Source organism: Onychostoma macrolepis, chromosome 24 (genome assembly GCF_012432095.1).
Source record: "Onychostoma macrolepis isolate SWU-2019 chromosome 24, ASM1243209v1, whole genome shotgun sequence".
NCBI classification, from domain to species: Eukaryota; Metazoa; Chordata; class Actinopteri; order Cypriniformes; family Cyprinidae; genus Onychostoma; species Onychostoma macrolepis.
Window position 1 is genome coordinate 14,030,087 of NC_081178.1, and position 22,199 is coordinate 14,052,285.

General features: G+C 38.4%; 2 protein-coding genes across 3 annotated transcripts; both read right to left on the reverse strand.

The window, feature by feature from the left end:
* Positions 1–9: 9 nt before the first annotated feature.
* ezh2 (enhancer of zeste 2 polycomb repressive complex 2 subunit) lies at positions 10–16,801 on the reverse strand. 2 transcript variants are annotated; one of them, XM_058764896.1, is made up of 20 exons: positions 16,419–16,801; positions 14,619–14,737; positions 14,281–14,409; positions 13,926–14,045; positions 13,734–13,854; positions 12,421–12,600; positions 11,940–12,042; positions 11,637–11,800; positions 11,444–11,541; positions 9,946–10,189; positions 9,543–9,712; positions 9,256–9,350; positions 9,060–9,100; positions 8,818–8,943; positions 4,724–4,902; positions 1,831–1,926; positions 1,665–1,746; positions 1,504–1,584; positions 1,338–1,422; positions 10–1,256 (listed from the first exon to the last, which is right to left on the reverse strand). In XM_058764896.1, the coding sequence occupies exons 2-20, from the start codon at positions 14,733–14,735 to the stop codon at positions 1,196–1,198; spliced, it is 2,292 nt and encodes a 763-aa protein (XP_058620879.1). In that variant the 5' UTR covers positions 14,736–14,737; positions 16,419–16,801; the 3' UTR covers positions 10–1,195. The 2 variants fall into 2 exon arrangements, with proteins under 2 accessions (XP_058620879.1, XP_058620878.1); XM_058764895.1 differs by having other exon boundaries at positions 14,619–14,741.
* A 1,444-nt stretch (positions 16,802–18,245) lies between these two features.
* pdia4 (protein disulfide isomerase family A, member 4) lies at positions 18,246–21,984 on the reverse strand. The gene is made up of 10 exons (XM_058764897.1): positions 21,679–21,984; positions 21,252–21,420; positions 20,962–21,167; positions 20,703–20,841; positions 20,358–20,563; positions 20,110–20,268; positions 19,859–20,010; positions 19,456–19,612; positions 19,094–19,332; positions 18,246–18,880 (listed from the first exon to the last, which is right to left on the reverse strand). Exons 1-10 carry the CDS (start codon positions 21,764–21,766, stop codon positions 18,470–18,472), a joined length of 1,926 nt encoding a protein of 641 aa, XP_058620880.1. The 5' UTR covers positions 21,767–21,984; the 3' UTR covers positions 18,246–18,469.
* Between the last annotated feature and the right edge of the window lie 215 nt (positions 21,985–22,199).

Here is a 22,199-nt window from a genome sequence, read left to right on the forward strand (position 1 = left end):
CAGCAGACAATTATTTTCAATGTTTATTTTATCACGTTTAACAAGTCCCTGTAAACAACTGAACAGCACCTTGTAATCAGAGGCATGGAGATGGAGTGGTCAAAAACCCTCAGGAAAGAAAGAGTAGAAACGAGGTTCAGAGGAGAAATATGAATTAAGAGGAGCAAAACAAGATCAAGCTCCTAAGAAGTAACTCCCTAATATTCACTAGACAAATCACAGCAAATGATAGCCATCAATAAATTATAAAACTTGTTTACATGCATAAAATAAATAGGGACTTCTGGAGTCAAGCCTGGTATTATTGCTTTGATTTTACAGTATCCCATGTTCAGAAAAAATGATTGTTTTTTCACGTAACCAGGGACAAAAACAGCACCTTAATCCAATCTCTTTACATTTAGTGACGTCTAAAGTTCATAGCTGCAACTGTCTGGATAAACATTACAAAACAATGTACAGTGAGGAATGAAGTTACCTGATTCCACTCCATTTTAAACTTTTGTTCATGCATACAACAATTAGAGTACACCATTCAACATTTTAAGAAATCTAATTCAAGAAACTATTCAGTGTTCTTTAAACATGTCAAGGCACTGCAATAATATGATACTGAGTCTACCCTCCTTACATAAATCACCAAGTTGTTTTGTTTTTACAGCAACTGTGCATTGGCACCGGAAAATGCATTTAATACCTCTGCACCATGGTTCTGGAGAGATTAACATGCAAAGCAGTGACAGTGGCTTTGGTTTCCACAAAGAACAAACGTTAAAATGGTGGGGACTGCATGATATATGTTTTTGCATTACAAACTTACAGCCGATTTAAATGTGAAATTTGGTCCAAGGTATGGAGGAAAATGTCAAAATAATTTAAACCAAAAAAAAAAAAAAACTACAATCCAGATACAAAACAATGGCCCATTATAAAATGGCTCTGTACTAAAACCTCAACTGTAAACATGACAGAATGTTCAAGTTACTATCAGAAAGTGTATCCCAGAGTAAGCCTGTTGGTCGAGTTAAAAAAATAAAATAAAATAAAAAAAAAAGGAAGTCTTCTAAATATCACCGTTAAACTTTTCAAATAGATGCCCTTGTCCTATAAAGCTGTATCTAAACTGTACTGGAAATGCATGTGGAGAGAGAATTCCTGAAGAGTGTAAGGCATTTGTTGAAGGAGGTAGATGGCTTTATGGAATTTCCATTTCACGTTCAATACCTACGTATTTCAGAGCGTCGGCTTGACTGTATCTAAAAGAGATGTGTAAACATCAGGTTAGATGATTCAAAAGCACCTCTCAAAAAACAAAACACTACTTTTTATTTTTTTACCTGTAGTCAAAGAACAGTTCCTCTCCAGTCTGTATGGCTCTCTTAGCAAATATGCCAATCCTGTGATCCCCATTAACCATCATCACTGTAAGGACAGACAGGAAGAGACCATGACATCACATTTCACACACAAGATCCTTTTAGTACAAGATTCTGAGTGACTTACCCTTTGCATAGCAGTTAGGGTTCACAGAGTGGTTGGCAAACCTGATCTTGTTTCCTTTCCTAGTTGCATCAACAACAAAATCTGTGGGTGAAAGGTGGGAGATTGTCAGCTAGTGAGGGGGCATGTGAACAGTGAACATTTGCGAGAAAGAGGTTAGTTACCGTTGTTAAGATTGAACAGGAAGCTGCACATGTATTTGTCATACACCTTGCCTCTGCGGTCTGCCTCATCCTGGGAGATGATCTAGCAGGTAAAAATAGAAACATAAAAAGGTATCATCACTGTGTGTTATGAAGTCTTGACATGTTGTTTTTTTTAACATCTCACCTCCCCACAGTACTCGGAGATGAACTCATTTTTCTGAACCGGCTCTTTGATGAAAATTCCCCATCCGGCCACATCAGACGGAGCCAGTAGCAAGTGCTTAAAAAAAAAAAAACACAAAAAAAATTATGAAGTCGCATAAATAACCAGGGGCCTCATTTATAAAGCGTGCGTACGCTCAGATTTGATCGTAGTGTGCGTACGCTTAAATCCACGCCAGCACTCATATTTATAAAAACGGTCTTTGACGTGGAAAAGTGCTTAGCGTCACATCAGGGTCTGAGCAGACGTACGCACTTTTTATTGTCGGAGTACTGCAGGTTTTTGAAAATGTAAGCTGTTCTTGCAGCTCGCCGTTCTAAATTATGATGATTGGTGATATTTTATATGTTAATGACATTAATTAGGAGTCGTTTACAAGGCAGAGAGCTGAAACCATTCAATTGTGCATTCAATCAAATCTAAGAAATTATCGTAAGATCAAATTTAGGATGGTTTTTGCGCAACATTTTATAAATATTAATGTTTTGTTTATATATGAGGAAAACTTCATGCATCTTCATTAGTGTTGGGTATCGAGAACTGGTTCTAAATTTCCAAGAATACGTGCATTTAGATTATGCTTAATGATTCCTGCGTTCGCATTTTAATGTGATTTTAAACAATTTACACGCAGGAAAGCGCAAGCACAGAGAAAAGCGGTCCTGATGCGGGTTCCCAGCCCGTGTCTGTTCTCGAACCGTTCTGTGCAATTCCACTGAAGTAGATTTGTTCCGAACCTAAAGTGCTTCTTTCACATTTACCAACCAATATGCACAAAAATACATCAGTATATCATCATAAACAGCTGTTTTTGTCTTAAGTGAACGTAAATAGATGTGAAAGAAAACGCACGTATAAAAAGTATTTTTAAATCTGCCCACGTGTGTTCGGTTAAAGAAACAGTAGCCTAATAAACATGTGCTGCCTGTCATTAATGTTAATCAAAGGATAAAAGAAAATCATTTACTGATCTTGACTGAATATCGTTCGTAACTTTAATGACAATTAATGTATATAATATTAAGAAAAAGAGTAATATATAGAATATAATATAAAGAAAACTATTATAAGCAGCCATATCACCCTATAGCCCAAGACTGGTTGCCCACTGAAGCTAAGCAGGGTTGAGCCTGGTCAGTACCTGGATGGGAGACCTCCTGGGAAAACTCTGTTGCTGCTGGAAGAGGTGTTAGTGAGGTACCCTTTGAGTACCCAGAAAAGCGCTACATAAACTTTAATGAATTATTACTATATAATAATGTTTTTAAATGTTTGATTTCAATTTCTGTTCCTGAAATTTGTACAGTTGTATTTATTTATGCTATTGCTAATTGATTTGTTTGTTCCTATCTTATTACAGACTGTTTACTTGTCTAACAATTTAATGTTTAAAATGTATTAGTCGAGTTGTTTTTGCTGTTATTTTTTGTTAAAACCATAAGGCAAATGTTCCTAAGTGTAAAAGGGTTCTGTAAGTTGCTTGCTCATGTTATTCAGCTGCAACAGAACACTTTGTAAAAAGACAGAATAAGAATGTTTGACATCTACATGTTAACGATTAATCGACGATCAATTAATTGTCGATAAGAGATGTAATCGATGGTCAATTAAGCGGTTTCATTTTGGGGTGTGTGCGGCTCACATTTTCACACGTGCAAACGGCTGTGAATGACTGAAGGGGCTGGATCTTGCACGAAAATAATTCGCTAAATGTGCAAACTACGCTTTTAATGTGATCCAAACTTTAAAAGTACATTAAAACGGATATTTTGGAAAAGTTATTTTGTATTGAAATGTAGTAATAAGTCATGTTCAATTATAATATCACTAGATAATTGTTGCACTTCGCTTTGACAGGGCTGCGGCCGTGAGCAGGACAGATACAGGCTATTCATTTCTACAACTTGTTAATTCGTTCCTATGACAAATTAATTAGTGGCCACTGTCCATGTTTCATTCATTTGTTCTAGAAAACCCATGATTTAACAAATGGGGGAACAATTTAAGTCATAGTAACGAATTCTTAATTCATGGCCACGCAATCTTTCATTTCCCCCCACATGTGTACCACAGTTAGAGATAAGAAAACAGTGATTAAAAGTGAACAACAACAAAATAAACCTGCAAATCTAGAGGGTGAGACAGTGAGGATTTGGGAAAAGAAACGTGATCATCCGGCAAAACAGAACAAAGGCTGTATGGCTTGATTTAAATGTATACGCTCGAACGGCATGAATCCAAACGCATGGTCACGATGTAACATTTGCCTGCTAACCAATTATTTCTCTTACTAACAAAGCTTTGTACCTCACTTGTGTCATAATACTCACATTAAAAGGTTTCAAATGGGTAACAGTGTGTTTTGCCATAGCAACGGCAGTAGTTTTGGAAGCGGATCACTGACCGCACGTCACAGCCCCACGCGCCGTACTTACATTTGGGATCATTTTATTTTAAATCCCGATAATGTCAATTGCAAACATTGCAATGATGTATTAAAATAAAACAACGAGCACCATGAAACCATTTAAAAAAAGCGCATTCAGCAGTCAATATTCAAGTATAATGATCCCGTGCATAACCGATCGGTGTATGACATCGGTTCCTTATGTTTTTGAAATGCTCTCGAGGTAATCAAAGCAATATAGAAATTTTGCCCAGGACGCATCCGGGAAAAATGGCCTGTATGGTCACCCTACTAAAAACCTTTTTCATTCGGGTGAGGAAGCTGGCGTTTTGAGTAGATGCATTTTGCAGTATTAATTGACCGTTAATTTAAACGATGATCGATTATGGAAATGATCGAAAATTTACATTCCTACTTCATACTGATGTGTGTCAGATTAAAATGTACCTTCTTTGCTCCTCTCTGAATACTACAGTTCTTGCAGGAGACATTTTTACTGTCCCAGTGTTCAGCCGCCCCGCAGGTGAGGCACAGGTCAGGGTCACACTCTCGTACGGCCAGGTAACAGGGACACTGCTTGGTGTTACACTGAGCCTTACAGCGGCAGCCTGGAAACCGGTTCTGACCTGTACAGATAGAAATGTCCAGTTCAAAAACAACTCCTGAATACGAATCCAATAACTTCACCTTGGTTATAAAAGTTACATATTAACTACATTCAGTGCCAACCATTAAATGCAAGAGTTCTGCTGAAAAACTCTTCTACAAAAATAACTGATATAAATTACAGTATAGGTCAAAATGAAATGCTTTTTATTGCCATCGCGTTTAGGGAAAAAGAAGCGATTACTCCATCTTCCTCTTTTCAAGAATCCTCAGATTATTTAACTGTTTTGGTGTAAAATCACATTGATTTTGCCTGCCTGATGGGTGTTGGTCTGTGTGTGTGTGTGTGTGTCTCTATATACACTAGGGATGTCAAAGATTTATCGGCAATTGATCAATTGTCAACAAGAGATGCAATCAATTAAAGCTGTCTATTAAGCAATTTCATTTTGGGGTGCGTGCTGCTCATGCGCAAAACATGTGCAAGTGGCTGTGAGTGACTGTGGCGGGGCTGGATCTTTTGCAAAAATAATTCACTAATGTACAAATTGATCTGAACTTTAAAAGTACATTAATATGGAAACAATGCAAAGTCCTTCAACATGTAAAGCAATAGAAATGTAATAAGTCTTGTTTTCCAAGATAATTGTTTCATAGAGCTCTGCGCTTTGACAGGGCTGTGGTACATGAGCAGGGCAGAGCCCATACACGCAGTGAGGAAAAAAATTATTTGATCCCCTGCTGATTTTGTAAGTTTGCCCACTGACAAAGAAATTATCTGTCTATAATTTTAATGGTAGGTTTATTTGAACAGTGACACAGAATAACAAAAAAAATCCAGAAAAACGCCTTTCAAAAAAAGTTATAAATTGATTTGCATTTTAATGAGTGAAATAAGTATTTGACCCCTTCGCAAAACATGATTTAGTACTTGGTGGCAAAACCCTTGTTGGCAATCACAGAGGTCAGACGTTTCTTGTAGTTGGCCACCAGGTCTGCACACATCTCAGGAGGGATTTTGTCCCACTCCTCTTTGTAGATCCTCTCCAAGTCATTAAGGTTTTGAGGCTGACGTTTGTTAACTCGAACCTTCAGCTCCCTCCACAGATTTTCTATGGGATTAAGGTCTGGAGACTGGCTAGGCCACTCCAGAACCTTAATGTGCTGCTTCTTAAGCCACTCCTTTGTTGCCTTGGCCATGTGTTTTGGGTCACTGTCATGCTGGAATACTCATCCACGACCCATTTTCAATGCCCTGGCCCTGATGGTACAAGGACCTGTCCATCGTCCCTTTGATGTGGTGCAGTTGTCCTGTCCCCTTAGCAGAAAAACACCCCCAAAGCACAATAGGCAGTATTCCTCCTCCTCCAAACACGGCGAGTTGAGTTGATGCCAAAGTGCTAGATTTTGGTCTCATCTGACCACAACACTTTCACCATGATCCTCCCGTGTAGTTCTGGATTCCTCACCGTTCTCATGATCATTGAAACTCCACGAGGTGAGATCTTGCATTGAGCCCCAGACCGAGGGAGATTGACAGTTATTTTGGGTTTCTTCCATTTGCAAATAATCACACCAACTGTTGTCACCTACACAAGGCTGGAATGGGCTACAAGACCATCGCCAAGCAGCTTGATGAGAAGGTCTACAATCTTGTCCCTGACATCCTTGGACAGCTCTTTGGTCTTGGCCATGGTGGAGAGTTTGGAATCCGATTCATTGATTGTATAAAAGACAACCTGTCCACAGAAGCAGGTAATAAACTGAGATTAGGAGCACTCCCTTTAAGAGAGTGCTCCTAATCTCAGCTCCTTACCTGTATAAAAGACACCTGGGAGCCAGAAATCTTGCTGATTGATAGGGGATCAAATACTTATTTCACTCATTAAAATGCAAATCAATTTATAACTTTTTTGAAATGCGTTTTTCTGGATTTTCTTTTTGTTGTTAATCGGTCTCTCACTGTTCAAATAAACCTACCATAAAAATTATAGACTGATCATTTCTTTGTCAGTGGGCAAACATACAAAATCAGCAGGGGATCAAATCATTTTTTCCCCCACTGTGTGTATGTGTATGCATGTACAATTGTGCTCAAAATTATTCATACCCTTGGTAAATATGATCAAAGGCGGCTGTGAAAATAAGTCTGCATTGTTTATCCATTTGAGCTTTAATTTTTTTTTTTTTTTAAAGTCTAATCTTTAATTGAATAAAAAAAATTTAAAATTTTTATAAATATGATGAACACAAAGTCCAAATTCCCTTAATCATTGATCACAAGGAGTGAAACCTAAGAATATAGTTCTGATGTGCAGCAAAAGATTGTTGAACTTCACAAATTTAGAAAGTGGCTGTAAGAAAAGAGCTAAAGCATTAAAAATCCCCATTTCTCCCATCAGGGCAATAATTAAGAGCTTCCAATCAACTGAAGATATTACAAATCTGTCTGGAAGATGATGTGTGTCTATATCGTCCTAATGCACAGTGAGGAAGAGAGTTTGAGTGCCCAAAGACTCTCCAAGGATCACAGCTGGAGAATTGCAGGGATTAGTTCAATCTTGGGGTTAGAAAACCCCCCCAAAAAAACAGCCCCTACATTACGTTTTTCAAAAAAGTACCTCATGTGTACAATGAAATATACTGCTGTATCTTTAATGTTGTGGGCCTATTTTTCTGCAGGTCCTGAACATCTTGTTTAGATACATGGCATCATGGATTCAATTAAATACCAACATATAAAAATTTAAAAACTGACTGTCCATGCTAAAAATCTTATAATGGGCCGTGGTTGGATCTTTCAACAAGACAATGATCCACAAAAAAAAAAAAAAAAAAAATGGGTCACTGAGAACAAAACCAAGCTTCTGCAATGGCCGTCCCAGTCCTCTGACCTGAACCCTATTGAAAATGAGTGAGGTGAACTGAAGAGAAGCTCCACCAACATGGAGCTGTGAATCTGAAGGGTCTGGAGTGATTCTGGATGAAGGAATGGTCTCTGAGCTCTAGTCAGATGTTCTCCAAACTTATCAGGCATTATAGGTGAAGATTCAGAGCTGTTATCTTGGCAAAAGGAGGTTGCAAAAAGTATTGAATAAAATTGTGGCCAATGTGTATTACAGAAAAACATTCATTTCATAATGAGATTTCTCTCCTATTTTAAATTCTTATTCTCCAATGAAAGGTTAGATTGTTGTAAATTTTTAAAATAAAAGATCAAAAGTATTAATGATACAGATTTATTTTCACAGCCGCCTTTGATCATATTTACCATGGGTATGAATAATTTTGAACACAACTGTATGTATATAATTCCTACTTTGTTCATTTGTTTCTGTGACTTGTTCATTTGTGGCCATGGTCTACGTTTCCTTAATTGCTTTCCTAGATAACCCATGATTTATCTAAAATGAGAGAACGAATTAATGAGTGGGAACGAATTCTTAATTCATGGCCACAAAATCTTTCATCCACCCCCCCCAATGTTTACCACAGTAAGAGATGCGAAAACAGGGATTAAAAATGAATAACAATAAAATAAACCTGTGAAATTGGCAGGTGAGACAGTGAGGATTTTGGAAAAGAAACAATATTATTAAATTCATGGAAGTTCATGACCAACCCGCAAAACAGAACACAAAGCCATGTATAGGCTTGAAGAGCATGAATCCAAAAGCATGATCATTGGTCACGATGTAACATTTGCCTGTTTACCAAATATTTCTCTTATAAACTAAGCTTTGTATCTCACTTGTCTCATAATACTCATAATTCATGTGAGCAACAGTATGTTGTAATGCCGGTTACTATATGCCACTGCAATAGATGCATTTTGCAGTATTAAGGTTAACGGTTAATCGATTAATTGATCATTAATTTAAACGACGATCGATCATGGGAATGATCGAAAATTTACATCCCTAATATACACTCACATTCCGAGCTACACTGGCAGAACTTCTCACAGAAGTTTTGGGCAGTGACACAAGGGCAAGAACTGTCACACGGCTGGCGCGGGTGGTCACATGGCTGGTAATTGTACACATGATTGGAGGAGCCATCTGCAAGCAGAAATTTCACATATAATGAACATTTATACTTGCATTTTACTCAACTTTCACAATAGTGAAATATATTGGCATCTAAAAGTACGAGCTAGAATCTTGAAAAGACAAACCTTTCTTTAGTTGAATTTTCCGACAATGAGTGGCCCACAATCTAGAAGAACCCAAGAAAGCACAACAGGGTAAAATGTGTTCGAAATGCAACAATTATAATAGTTTGATTATTTTAATTTAATATGATTATATCACTGAAAGTGACAAAAAAGGAAAGGTAGCCAGACTCTTAAAAATATCACTTTTAACACACACCTGTGTTTCCTCTTCTTCTTCCTTTGAGGAGTGTTTTCATCCACCGCAGGTGCACGTGCAATGATGCTAGATTCTTTTACCCTGAATTCATAAACCTGCCAAAACCCAAAACAGGAAAAACTCCTAAAACATGAATTCATTTCACTGATTGTGGTAACTTGCAATTACCAGATCCTCAAAAATAATTCCACAGCAGTTATGCATTGTTGTCTAGCATTAAACAGTATTAATGAACCCATGCAATATGTAATGTGATTGCATAAACCCATCTTCTCAGGTGTGTGTACCTGTCTGCAAGTCTTTGTGCCAATGAGTCTGGCGATAGCACAGAAGTTGTCATAGTAAGTGCCGATGAGCACTCTGAAGAGAGAGGCCTCAGCGCCACTCCAGTCCACATTCTCAGGAGGCTCTGAGCTCAACTTCAGCTTCACTGGAGTCTGACAGCGGGAGTTCGCCTCTGTCCACAAAAACAAAAACCCTAAATTAATTATTATTAAATGGAAATAAAATACAAAACAGCAGGAAAACTGAAATAAACAAATACTTTCATTTCATGGCTCCAAAACACTAATATACAATCAACTGTGACATTACTATATGGCTTTTTTATAAATATGATTTTCATGATTGACAGCACCCAATCAAATATTACACTGATATGATATATTTTCATAGACCCTCAATCTCTACCTGAGGAGCTGGTGGTCTCATCCTTTTTGTCATCATCATCTTTATCGTTACAGTCGATTCCATCTGCCCCTCCCTCTCGGTCACTGTCTGTGTCTTTAGTCTCATTGTTAACAGTTGGGGTGCCGGGTCTACTGTTGCTGTTGCTGTTCGGGAGTCTTCCTCTGCGTCTGCCCACTGTGCGCTTAGAAGGGGTCTTGGCACGCTCAGCAACCACACCTGCTGGGTATTCCCTAACCATGCCATCCTGAAGAGATATATATATATGCCAGGGTTAATCATAGAGTGAAAGTCAGAATTAAGCAGCGCTTCAAATGTGTAAAACCTGTGATGCAAACACTTTCACACAGAAATCATGACTGCACTTGCAGTTTTGTGCCATCTCAACTAGAGCCTGACCGATATATCGTTTTGCCAATTTTATCGGCCAATATGAGCCTGTCACAGATATATCTGTATCGGCAAATATGCCGCCGATATGAATTTTTTTTTTACAGAACATAAAAAGCAGATAAAATGCTTGTAAATGGTGTAATTACGTAGTTTGTCCAGCAGAGCGCACTCCATTGTTTGCTACTGGCGACCAGGATGAAACGCTTTAAAGCTTAAGTGTATGGAATACCATTGAAACTTTGAACGGCCATATCTCCGTAACGGCGTGGCGGATCGGCACCAAATTCGGGGAAACCCTTCAGCTCGAGGAACCCTCTCGAACGCCGAATCGAGTGTACGTTTCGAGGCCCCCTTTTGAATGAAACCACCCCCACGTCGATAGCCCCTGGGGTCCGGAAGTTACGGGCAGTTAAATTCGCAGTCAGGAGCCGACCGATCTGGCAATCCCGGGGGGCTACCGGTGCACGGAGGGTGGCGTTTAAATTGTATTTATTTACAGAGGTATATTATGTCACACTTCACTAGTACGTTTCGTCTGTGTGTGAAGACAGTAGCGCAAATCCATGAATGAATGTTCCGAAGTGAAAACGGAATAAAGTTGAATGGAACTGAATTTAAATAAAGTTTAATAAACTTTCATAAATAAATGTTCAGTGCACTGATGTCAGACTCATTTTGGATAATAAAGTTTATTGTTAAATGCCCTGCCTCCATTACATATCTTTGTCACATCATTATAAGTGTTTGATCACCACATTTGAGTGATCATTGCAAAAAATGTGTTTAGGTACACACACATACATATATATATATATATATTCTGTTTATGTACATACTGTATTCTATAAATTGCACCAGTCAAAAGTTTGGACACACGAATGGGAAAGTGTCCAAATTTTGACTGGTACTGTACTATAATATACACAACGAATATTGGCCGATATATTGATATCGGCCTTTTTTTAACTCCCTAATATCGTTATCGGCCCCCAAAAACCATATCGGTCGGGCTCTAATCTCAACCCACACAAACATATCAAGCCTTCAGGGTTAACAATTAATAATCAAACAATCTTTCATTTTAGAAGGAGTGGAGAAATGCACTTGCCTGAACCATATACATGTAGCAATAAATGCCACATGGTTTGCTGTCCACCAGATTCTCCATATTTTTACGCTTGTATGTGTTTGGAGTTGCATGGAAAGCTGTAAATCATAAGAGGAATGCGTTTATAGAAATGCAATCTTAAATGGTTGATTTTTATTGTTAAAGGACAGCATTTTGAGGAATAGTTGCTTACGGTGAAGGAAACAGTCGTATTTGAAACAACGCCTGCAGAAGAGTGTATGGAAGGAGTGCAGACTCTGCTCTCTTTGCACTGATTTAGCATTTGGTCCATCTATGTTGGGGGTGCATTCAGGAGGAAGAGCCCCTGGAAGCTGCTGCTCAGTGAGTTCTTTATATCTGCAAAAAGACAACATTTCTGAAAACATGATCACCACCCATCACATTTCAATGCAAATGGAAGATTCACATTATTTTCCATTTAAGTTTATCAGAACCATTGAAAGTTCTTATTCAGAGGAGTTGCTTTCTAACATACTTTTCTTTGAGTTCTTCAGTTGAACCTTTATCAGGAAACATGGAAGAAATGGCTTCAAAGATTTTATCAGAGGGAAACTTCTTTGATTTGTCATTGTTGTGACCTGTTGCATACAATAAGAAAGCACAGAAACTGTATAAGACAAAATAAGAGACTGTAAAACACATGCAGCATGTAATAAAATTCCTGTCTATTGGCAGCACTAAAGGGCATGTGATGTGTTTAAGAAAAAAAATAAAAATAAAAACTATATTGCACTGAACAAGAAAAACATCTGATGTCCCAAAATACATATAAACACTGCAGTTCTGACATATGGAACACTGTTGATGCATAGTGCTGTAAATCTTTGAAATTTGTTTAAAAAAAAAACTAAAATATATTTTTTTAAAAAGTAATATATTTTAACTGCTCACAATCTGTATCAAAGCTAGTTGTGTTTTTACGTACTTTACACTAAAAATCATTTAAATTCTCTTACTCTCTGAATTCAGCTGGTCCTTGTGAGAGTCTTCAGCATCATCTTTTCCATCACAGAGGTCCATCTTCTCAAACTTGCATTCATGCTGATCCTCCTCTTCATCATCTTCCTCATTGTCACTGTACTGATTGAGTGCGTTCACTAGCTCCACAAAGATCTCATCATTTATGAAGCCACACTCTACACACAAAACAAAACACAGGAAAAGAAATCAATAACCTTTTCAAGAGAACCTGCAATCTATAGGGCTTTTTGCAGCTGTGGATATATTAGCTTAAATGTGAATCAATTCTTAAAGGGATATTTCACCCAAAAAATGAAAACTGTCATCATTTGTAACACCAAGCCTGTGCGCTCTTATATTCAGTGGAGTATGAAAAACAATACATTTTAAATAGTCTACCAATTTGTAAACAAGTAGGGCTGGATACCGATACCTTGACTTCAATACTGGTTCCTGAGCAATACTTTTTTCGATACCAATTTTATTAAATCAATTTTAACAAGATTACATTATCTAAAAAAAAAAAAAATCATCTCCTGAGCCACTGCACAAAGGAACAAAATGTAACCAACTCAATAAATCAGTGCAAATAGATTTAATAAAGCTCAAATAGTCAAATTCAGTTTACACATCTGTTAGGCTACATTTACACTAGTGCATGTTTGTTTTAAAACACATAGCTCAGACAGAATCATCATTTCTATTCATTTTCCACTGATTTACTGATGAGAATTAGCAGCTTCCAGCACTGTCTGCCTGTGTTCTCTCTTCCATGATCGCTGTTTTGACTCAGAAGTAATAACATATTTCAGCAACATTACATGGCCAAAACACACATTAGACGGCAATCGGAAGTTATTACAAACACTTGATGGTGGTTTAAAGTGAGTTTTGAGTAAAAGCGGAAGATAAATCTTATTTATTGTCTTATGTAGCATGATGCTACAGTGTGCATGAATGGTCACATAACACGCACTTTCGGTCGTGAACGGAAATCTGCATATGATCGGAACTTCACACAGCTCCCGCACTACTCTCCTTTAGAAATGAACGACTTCCGGTCTGTCGCTTGTCGGAGATAGTGGAAAGCTGGCTTGAAACGCAGTGGAAACTAGGGGTCTTCACGGGTCCACTTGGATCCGAAAAACCGAGACCCAACCCGAGACCCGAGCGGGTTCGGGTTTAGATCCAAATCTTCTACGAGTGCCTCGAGGCAATTCGGACGGTGCCTAAAAAGTATCAAACTCGATACCCAGCCCTACCAACTAGATCAAATCTTATAAATCAGGGAAAAAAACAAATTCCTGACCTCTATCTCCATGAACTTTTCCATCATAATTTTTAATAAGCTCTTCAATGAAGGTGCCATCTTGATCAAGGATTTCATCACCCATGTAAGGGATGTTGTGCAATACGGTCTCATCTTCAACCTAAAACAGAATACAAGATTAAACGTGTGTTTTTTGACTTTTGCAAATATATATAAGAAATTTTGTTTTACCATGAAGTTTTGCTGGAGTGGAGACCAAGAGTACATGACAGGTACAGAGGCCACAGCATTCAGTGTTTTGAGAGGAATGACTTGTCTGGAGAACTCCGAGAAGCCACTGTCAACAGTGCACTGCAAAATATTTCAGTCGTGTCAGATATAAGTCTCTATACTAAGATATTTATAGGATAATGAGCATTTACTCTAAACACCATAAACACTGCATTTAATAATAAAACACTAATACACATTTACAAAAAGCAAACAGAAATGAGAAAGAGTTAAAAATAATCAATTAAATTACAAAAGCATGGATGGCATTAAAAATGCACTTTAGGAGAATCTGAATTAGGGGATTCGTTCTAACCTCTCTAGTCCCTCGCAAGGAGCTCACAGGTGTCATAATATGAACAGGCTGTATCCGTCTCAGTTTCCATTCCTGGTTCAATATGTCTGTACGCTCCAATATTTTCTGTCTGTTGGAGCTGAACATGCTCTGTACATTAAGAAAACACATTTCAACATGAGACCATCCTATAGACAGGCAGGCAACACGGTTGTTCTCATGACTCTTTTTATCATTTGTGGAAACAATGTTATACATAACAACAGTGCATTTGCACTGTCCATATCACGTGACACCTAAAAGTCTGACCAACACCAAACTCAGCAGCTTAATGTCTGCTGTATTGGCCCATGGATCACCTTGACCTCGTCTGCCCTCCTGAAACGTTTGAGCTGCCGCAGTCGCATGTACTCAGACTTCACTCTCCGCCTCCAGCAAACCGGACCCTTCTCCGATTTCCTCCCGGTCAATCCCATGGCTTCCTTATACACATACAGTATATGGCTTTAGATTTCATTACAGACTATAGAAACATACAACATGGAGGTTAAGTGGGTTTGTTTTGTTTTTCCTTTTGGATAAAACATATAGTTTTATCCAAAAACTATATACACACACACACACACACACGTATACCAGTTAAAACATACAGTTTTCCTATGCATTAAGTTACTGATTAATTCTCTTGCCAGATGGCTTAAACCTTACATGTAAGGTCTATTTATAGGGTTTCTGCAGGTTTTATGAATGTAAACTTGAGACTTTTTAAGACCTTTTCAGACTAAGTAAAGAACATGGAAGTACATTTTACTGTGCATACTGATTAAACTGACTCACTGCAAAAAAAATGATTATTCCAGAGTACTTTTGTATTGTTTATCAGTGCAGATTCCAAATGAAGATTTCTCATCAAATTCTTCCAAGCAGAAATGATGTAGGCCTAAGATATGCTGAGCCAAAACATTTATAGTTCTGTACTCTAACCATACATCAGTAGTATTTAAATTATTAGTGACTCCGAATTTAATTCTCCTCGTTTTATAAACTTAACTGAAAAATTCCTGAGAGCCCCTTTAAGTCTTCTGAGCTATGAAAGGGCAACAATACTTTCCTCTGGGAACCACTAGAGTGTAAAAGCCAACACAATTGCTGTAGAGATTATCTAACATGCTGCGACTACGTAGGCTGAATATGTAACTGAGCAGCTGAGACAAGTGTGAGACAGTGACAAAGTGTCACTTGTAAGTTCACAGGTTTCCCCTCCTACAAGTTCTCCCAGTTATCTCAGCAATACCACAAACTCACATTCTCAATCCAAATGTAGTAACATGAGAAAACTGAACAATTAAGAGGCAGAAGAAAATTATTTTCCCCTTTGATCCACGAATAAACGTTATATGACCCAAATGTAAAGTTCTGCAACTACGTTAACACTTTTATTCCCAAATCTGGGATTTATGTTACCCCTGGTGTAGATGTGACAGGTGTATGAGCTCATTGGCGCCCCTGCTGGACTAACACACATTCAAGCGATGTCTAACTGAAAACTGAAACAAAACCTTATAAACATGTTTACTCGCACAACTTCACAAAATCAGCAAGTCTTGTAATGACAATTAAGAAATAAACACTGAAGAACTAATAACAGGCTGACAACGGAGATGCTAAAATATTCAACAAAAAATGAAAACTGTCAACATTTACTCAATCTCATGGTTCTCTAAACCTGACTTTTTTCTTCTGATACATAGGGAGATGTTAAGCAGAATGTCAGTCGCTATTCACTTACAATGCATCTTTTTCGAATACAATTAAAGTGAATGGTGACTGAGACTGTCATTTCTTTCATCCCCTTTGTTTCCTTTCACGGAAGAAAGTAAGTCATAGATGTTTGGAGCAACGTGAGGGCTTGTAAATGACAGATTTATCGTTTTTTGTTGAATTATCCTTTAAACTTCGTTATGGTTTAACAGTAGGGTAGAACACGAACCATATGACTAGTAAACTGTCTATAATCTAACATGACTGCTGTCTTTACAGTGTATCAATTTAAAGTTAGTCGCCAACTGGTTAGCTGGGCTGTCTTAGTCAGAAAGTAAATGTGGTTGCAATAAAACACTCAAACAACCGTCTCTTTTGTGTCTTCTTATAGTGCTTACCTGAAGGAGGAGACCTGTCCACATCCAAACAAACGACGTTTATGTCAGTGCCGTCCCTAAGTGAAGATGATCGGTTAAGTGAGCTAGCTAACTCAGCTAGCTCGCGGTAGAGGGTCCTTTCACCTCCGCGCGTCCGCGTTACCGGCGAGCCTCGATAAACAAAAGACAGGCGCTTAATTCGTCTTTTGTTCTACAAATATCTGTTTGGCCAGATGTCTTTCTCTCTCCTAACTGCGGCAGACTGTAAGCGAATTGAAATAATTTTGAAATGTATGTAAATTTGTAATATTTCCGTTTCTGGAAGTATTCAAACCCGCTCAGTCTGTCGTTTATACTCAGAATTCGCCGCCCACCTCGCGCACTGCAGAATCAACGAGCGCCAAACAGATCAGCCAATCAGAACAAGCCATGTTCGAGCTGCTCAATGTTGCGATTTTTGATTGGATAGATCCTATCGGTGACTGAGCGAATCGGATGCGTGACTGCAGTGGGGGACATGTGAAGAAGTTCTCTTTGTTCTTGATTTTGAACGAATACAGTTTAGTAAAACGGTAAAACCGGCGCGCAGTATGCTATTGGTAGTCTTTGGGTTTCTATCATTGCCGTGAATTGTCAGCGAAGAGCAGCAGTTGTTAATGTGTTAGCGATACAGTATAATGCAAAGATTTAAGCTCGTGTTACTTTCTGTTAGTACAGACAGAAGGAGAAACATGCTGCAGTTGTGGTAATCACTGGGAGAAAACAGTTCCACACGGCCAGTAAGTCGATACAGTCAACATGTTATTCTATTTTCGAATTGAACTGAGGGACTTCCTGTGGACTGTTTGGACTTAGGTCACTCGGTTCATTTAGTACCACCCACTTAATGCCATCTTCGTACAATAGTGGTGGGCAATCCGAATCATTTCCGCGAGTCGGTTCTTTCGAAGAGTTCGAAAAATGATTCAGAGACTCCTACGTCATCACGTCCCCGACCTCACAGCACGGCAGTTGTATCTAAAACGTCCCAAAATGCCATAAATAGTCACATATTGCTGCTTTAAAAGTTAACGTTCAAATAAAACGCTATAAATCCATTGATAAAACCGTCACGTGTTTCCCGCACGTTTTAATGTTAAATTAAACGTACACTAATAAAGTAGCCTACTTTTAGCCTCATTTTTGAAATCATCGGATCAATCTAAATGTACTATCAGCTTATCGATTTTAGGCTCATTAGCAGTTCTCCGTTTGGAAGTTATTGGCTCGGACAGATTCAATCTGAATCATGAACAAATGGAACCAATTCAGTGAAGCCTGAACACTTCAGATTTCTCATTTTCTTTGCAAAATTATTGCAATACATTTAAAAAATTTGTAATAAAAGTTTGATTCAAAGTATAGATGTGATTTCATTTAAATTGATTTAAAATAGATGTGATTTGATTTAAACCAAGCTGCCCGTTCAGTCCTGACATACTGATTCAGGGTCCAAATCTCTACTCCATTTCAAGTGAGAATACAAATTTGTTCATGAGCATTATAAATTTACAGGACACCTTTAAGCTAAGCTTTTAAAAACTCAATGTACACTACAGTCTCCAGGCTCACGGTGTCCCAGACACCAATATTTTAACAATTCTTAAAGTATGAATAACTATCTGGCCAACTGAGATAAGATAAAGGTCAGGATTGCTATGTTTTAGTAGTGCTACAGCACACCGCAAGTTTATATATCAGAACTGTTTTTTCTTTGTTTTTGGGTTTGGACCTGAAAACTGATGTATAACGTCAGATTTAATCTGCTGAGATGAAGTAAACAGGAACTTATTTATGACAACCACTCTATTTGTGTTTTTCTTTTTTATTTAAAAGACTTGGGAGAAATAAACCTAATAAACAGTGCTTGGTTGGGAATGAAAATATTGAATGTTTTGAACCCAGAAACAAAAAGAAAGAAAGTACAAAAACAAATCAAAACATTCTCTTATCTGAAGGTCACCAAGCCCTCCAAAATACCTCCATTCTCAGGGAACTGCATTTATATAAAGTTCATGGTTTTTCTAAATCTCTTAGAGCTCATCTTTTTTCTGTGTTAATTTTGTGGCATGTTTTTCCACAAATTTGCTTAATTCCTCCACGTCCCTTTTGCCACCTTCAAACTTGACTGGGTTCTGCTTGTTGCTGCTGGGAGCAAAGTAGATTGTAGGGAAACCTTCTACTTTATAACTGTCATAAGGCACATCATTAGCAGTGGCATCCATTTTGGCAATGACAAGATTCTTCTCATTCTTGTATTTCTTTCCGAGAGCTGTATAATCTGGCTCCATCTTTTTACAGTGGCCACACCATGGTGCATAAAACTCAATAAGGACGTCTTTCTTTGTATCCATCACAATGTCATCAAAAGTCTTGCCCACCACAACCTTCACTGGTCCTTTGTTGCTCTTGGGAATAGGCTGAGACTTTACAATAGGTTTCAGCTTACCTGTCAGATAAGAAAAGGATGTAGTCACTGATTTTAATGTAGTGACATAAGTAGTGCTCTCTCTCTACACTCATACATTTGCATTCTTAGAAGAACATTTCTTACCACACTGGCGTAACCTCATTGTAATAATCAGTTCTGATTAAGTATTAAGAGAAATCATGTTCATTATCATAAGGAATACGTAACATGCATAACACACCAACACCTTACCTTTTTTGAAGGCCATGACAAAGCTTCGGAGCACATCCGAGTCAAATTCCTCTGGCTCCATGGCATATTTTTTCCCTCCCTCACCGAGAATGCCAACATTCACCTCCTCCCCGCTTTCACTGAGTCCAAGACTCTTCAATTCATCAGCATAGTCTTCCTCATCCGCAATAGCAAATGTGTACTCTGGGAAGTCCTTAGCTACTTCAAGCACTTTGCTCCTCCAAAACTGTGTGGCTGGGTGGAAATTATAAGTTGTGTCAGTAGTGAACAAAAGCATTTGCATCGTGAGCTACAGGCATTATCTTAATTCCTTTTAGAGTTTCAAAGCGCTGCAACAGCCACGGCTTAGACACATACCAACTCTGTAGTCAAAACTGAAGTCTACTCCATAATAAACAACCACAAGAGGTCGTGTGGTGTATCTCTTTGCATCGTTGCTCTGTTTTCTGTGCCCAACCAAAGGTAGTATGTGTTTCTTGAAGAATTCTTGAACTTCTGAAGCAGGTGTGGAGTCCTTTAGGAAAAACAAGGAAAATGGTTCAGGAAAACTGACTAAAGGTTTGTTCACAAAAATTAGAGTTATCTAAACTATGTAAAACTACTGTGAGCTGTGCTTCATACACCACTTTACTATTGACATTGGACCTTTCTTGACCGCAAAAGTTTGCCAAAATTTCTCTGATGTTACCACACCTTAACAACAGTGTCATGCTTGGTTTGCAAAGATAAATCACACAAACAATAAAGAATCAGAACTTACTTTAATTGTTAGTGAATGAGATGCTGGCTCATATTTAGACCTAAACTTCTCTGGCTGGAGCATGACTGCTTGTCCAGGTGAAGCCTTGAGGAATTTTGCGACTTCATTATTGAACGAATGCATAAATTTGTAGTCTTCTCTTAGAGAATTACCTGCAGGAAGAGAGAACAAGTTGTTAGATTAAAAAAAAAAAAAAGAAAAGTTCAGATCTAATGCATTTGAGAAGGACTTCTAGACAGTATAATACACACATGCTTCTTGATAGATTTCATATGCTGCATCTTCTTCACTGGAGAAAACACCTACAATCACAGAATCATCGCCATCTCTGACAACCTCCTGAACCTGTTTTAGAGTCTGCACCTGCTTCGATGGAGGACCAGCTTGGTCTGACATGTAATCAACAATACCTAGAGGAAAAAGAATGAAGAGATTGTAATTCTTAATTTCCAACGCCTCCAAATCAATCGGTCACCAAGACGATGGGTGATGGACCTACCAAACTTCTCACGTGGTCCATTGTAGTCGAAAGCCTTGCCCTTTCTGAAGATTTTAAGAGTAGGGTAACCAGAAACACCAAACCGCGTTGCTAAATCACTCTCTGCAGTGGCATCAACTTTAGCCAGTGGAATAGGAGGTGTGCGATTGCTGAGCTCCTTAGCAGCCTTCTCATACTCCGGTGCAAGTCTCTTACAGTGGCCACACCTGTTCGAATTAAAACACATGACTCTCAAAAAGACACACTGATGCTTCAGAAAGAATGCAAAGATGTAACATCATAAGTTAATAATAATAATAATAATAATAATAATAATAAGCTGAACAGGAATCTAAATATACAAACCAGGGTGCATAGAACTCCACCAGAATAATGTCTGCATTGTTCACCACATCATCAAAATTATCCTTAGTCAAGACTAGGGTGGACTCCGGAGGAGGTTTCCAGTCTGGTTGGGCAACTTCTTTAACCCGTTCCAAAATGGCTGAAAAAATGAAAGTTAAAACCATGCTTCATCAACAACACACCAGGAAGGAAACTGATGAGCACTTGTTTCAAATCTGATTAAAGTTCTTAACAAAAATAATAATTTAAATGCACTCACCATGCTCACTTCGGTCCCCATCATAGTCCACTGGCTCCCCCTTTTTAAGTATTTTGATGGTGGGATATCCAGAAACTTCAAATCTACTGCCCAGAGCACTAGCCTTAGTGGCATCAACCTTTGCCACAGGAATCGGTGGGTCGTTCTCCTTTAGCGTCTGAGCAATCTTCTCATACTCAGGAGCGAACTCTTTGCAGTGGCCACACCTGAAAGAATGTAATATTTGCATGAGCAAGATCTCTGACAGTCAATGACGTGTCTCCTACGGATGTAGAGCAAAGAAACCTTACCATGGTGCGTAGAACTCCACCAGTACGGTGTCTTTGCCCTCTATGAAGGTGTCAAAGTTTTCATCTGTCAGGACCAGCACCCCATTCTCCTCCTTTACTTCAGTGTCATCTGCATCATCATCATCCTCATCATCATCATCATCTTCCTCTGCAATATCTTCTGCTGAATCTAAAATGTTATGGTTAACAAATATGAAATGCATCAAGCTAAATCAAGATATATTTTCTGTTTTTTGATACTTGTTTTATATTAATAGGTTTTTGTTGTAGTGCAACAAAAATATCTCTATGGTCTCCACAACACAATCGAACATGCAGTATTGCCCTAAACAACAAAGCATCAAGCTAGCTAGCAAGTGCAACGGGTCTGAATATTCCAAAACCCACAAGCATATTAGATATCAACAACCTGCAAGAGATATCTCACCATCTTTGGCATCTTCTTCGCATCGGCTTGGCAATATGAAGTGTGTCACTCCAAGCAGCACAATTAATAGAAGGGTTATCTTCTTCATGGTCTGTAATATTGACGCCTCCTTTAGTTAGCTTAACAGATTAAACCGAGACGCATACACTGCTACCGGTAATCAACGTAATAAATACTGTGATAGTTATAACGTTTGCATTAAATGCTTTGGCTCAGCTCATTACAAGTCACGCATTTTTCTCTGAATGCTTTTTTCTTACTTCGCTGCCCCACTCCTTTACTTGAACTTGACTGACTTGCCACGCTCTGATTGGCTGGTAGAACAAGGACTCGGCCAATCATTGATCGCCACTCAAGCCCGCAGTTCATGCACGTTCAAAACCACAATTGGGTGGTCTGTCGTAGGCTGCAAGCTGATTGGACGAATAGTGAAAGCGATAAGACGAGAGCCAGGAAGTGTAACTAGGTGCAAGTTATTGCTTTTACGCTTTTAAGTTCTCAGTTGTTAAGATATGAAATTC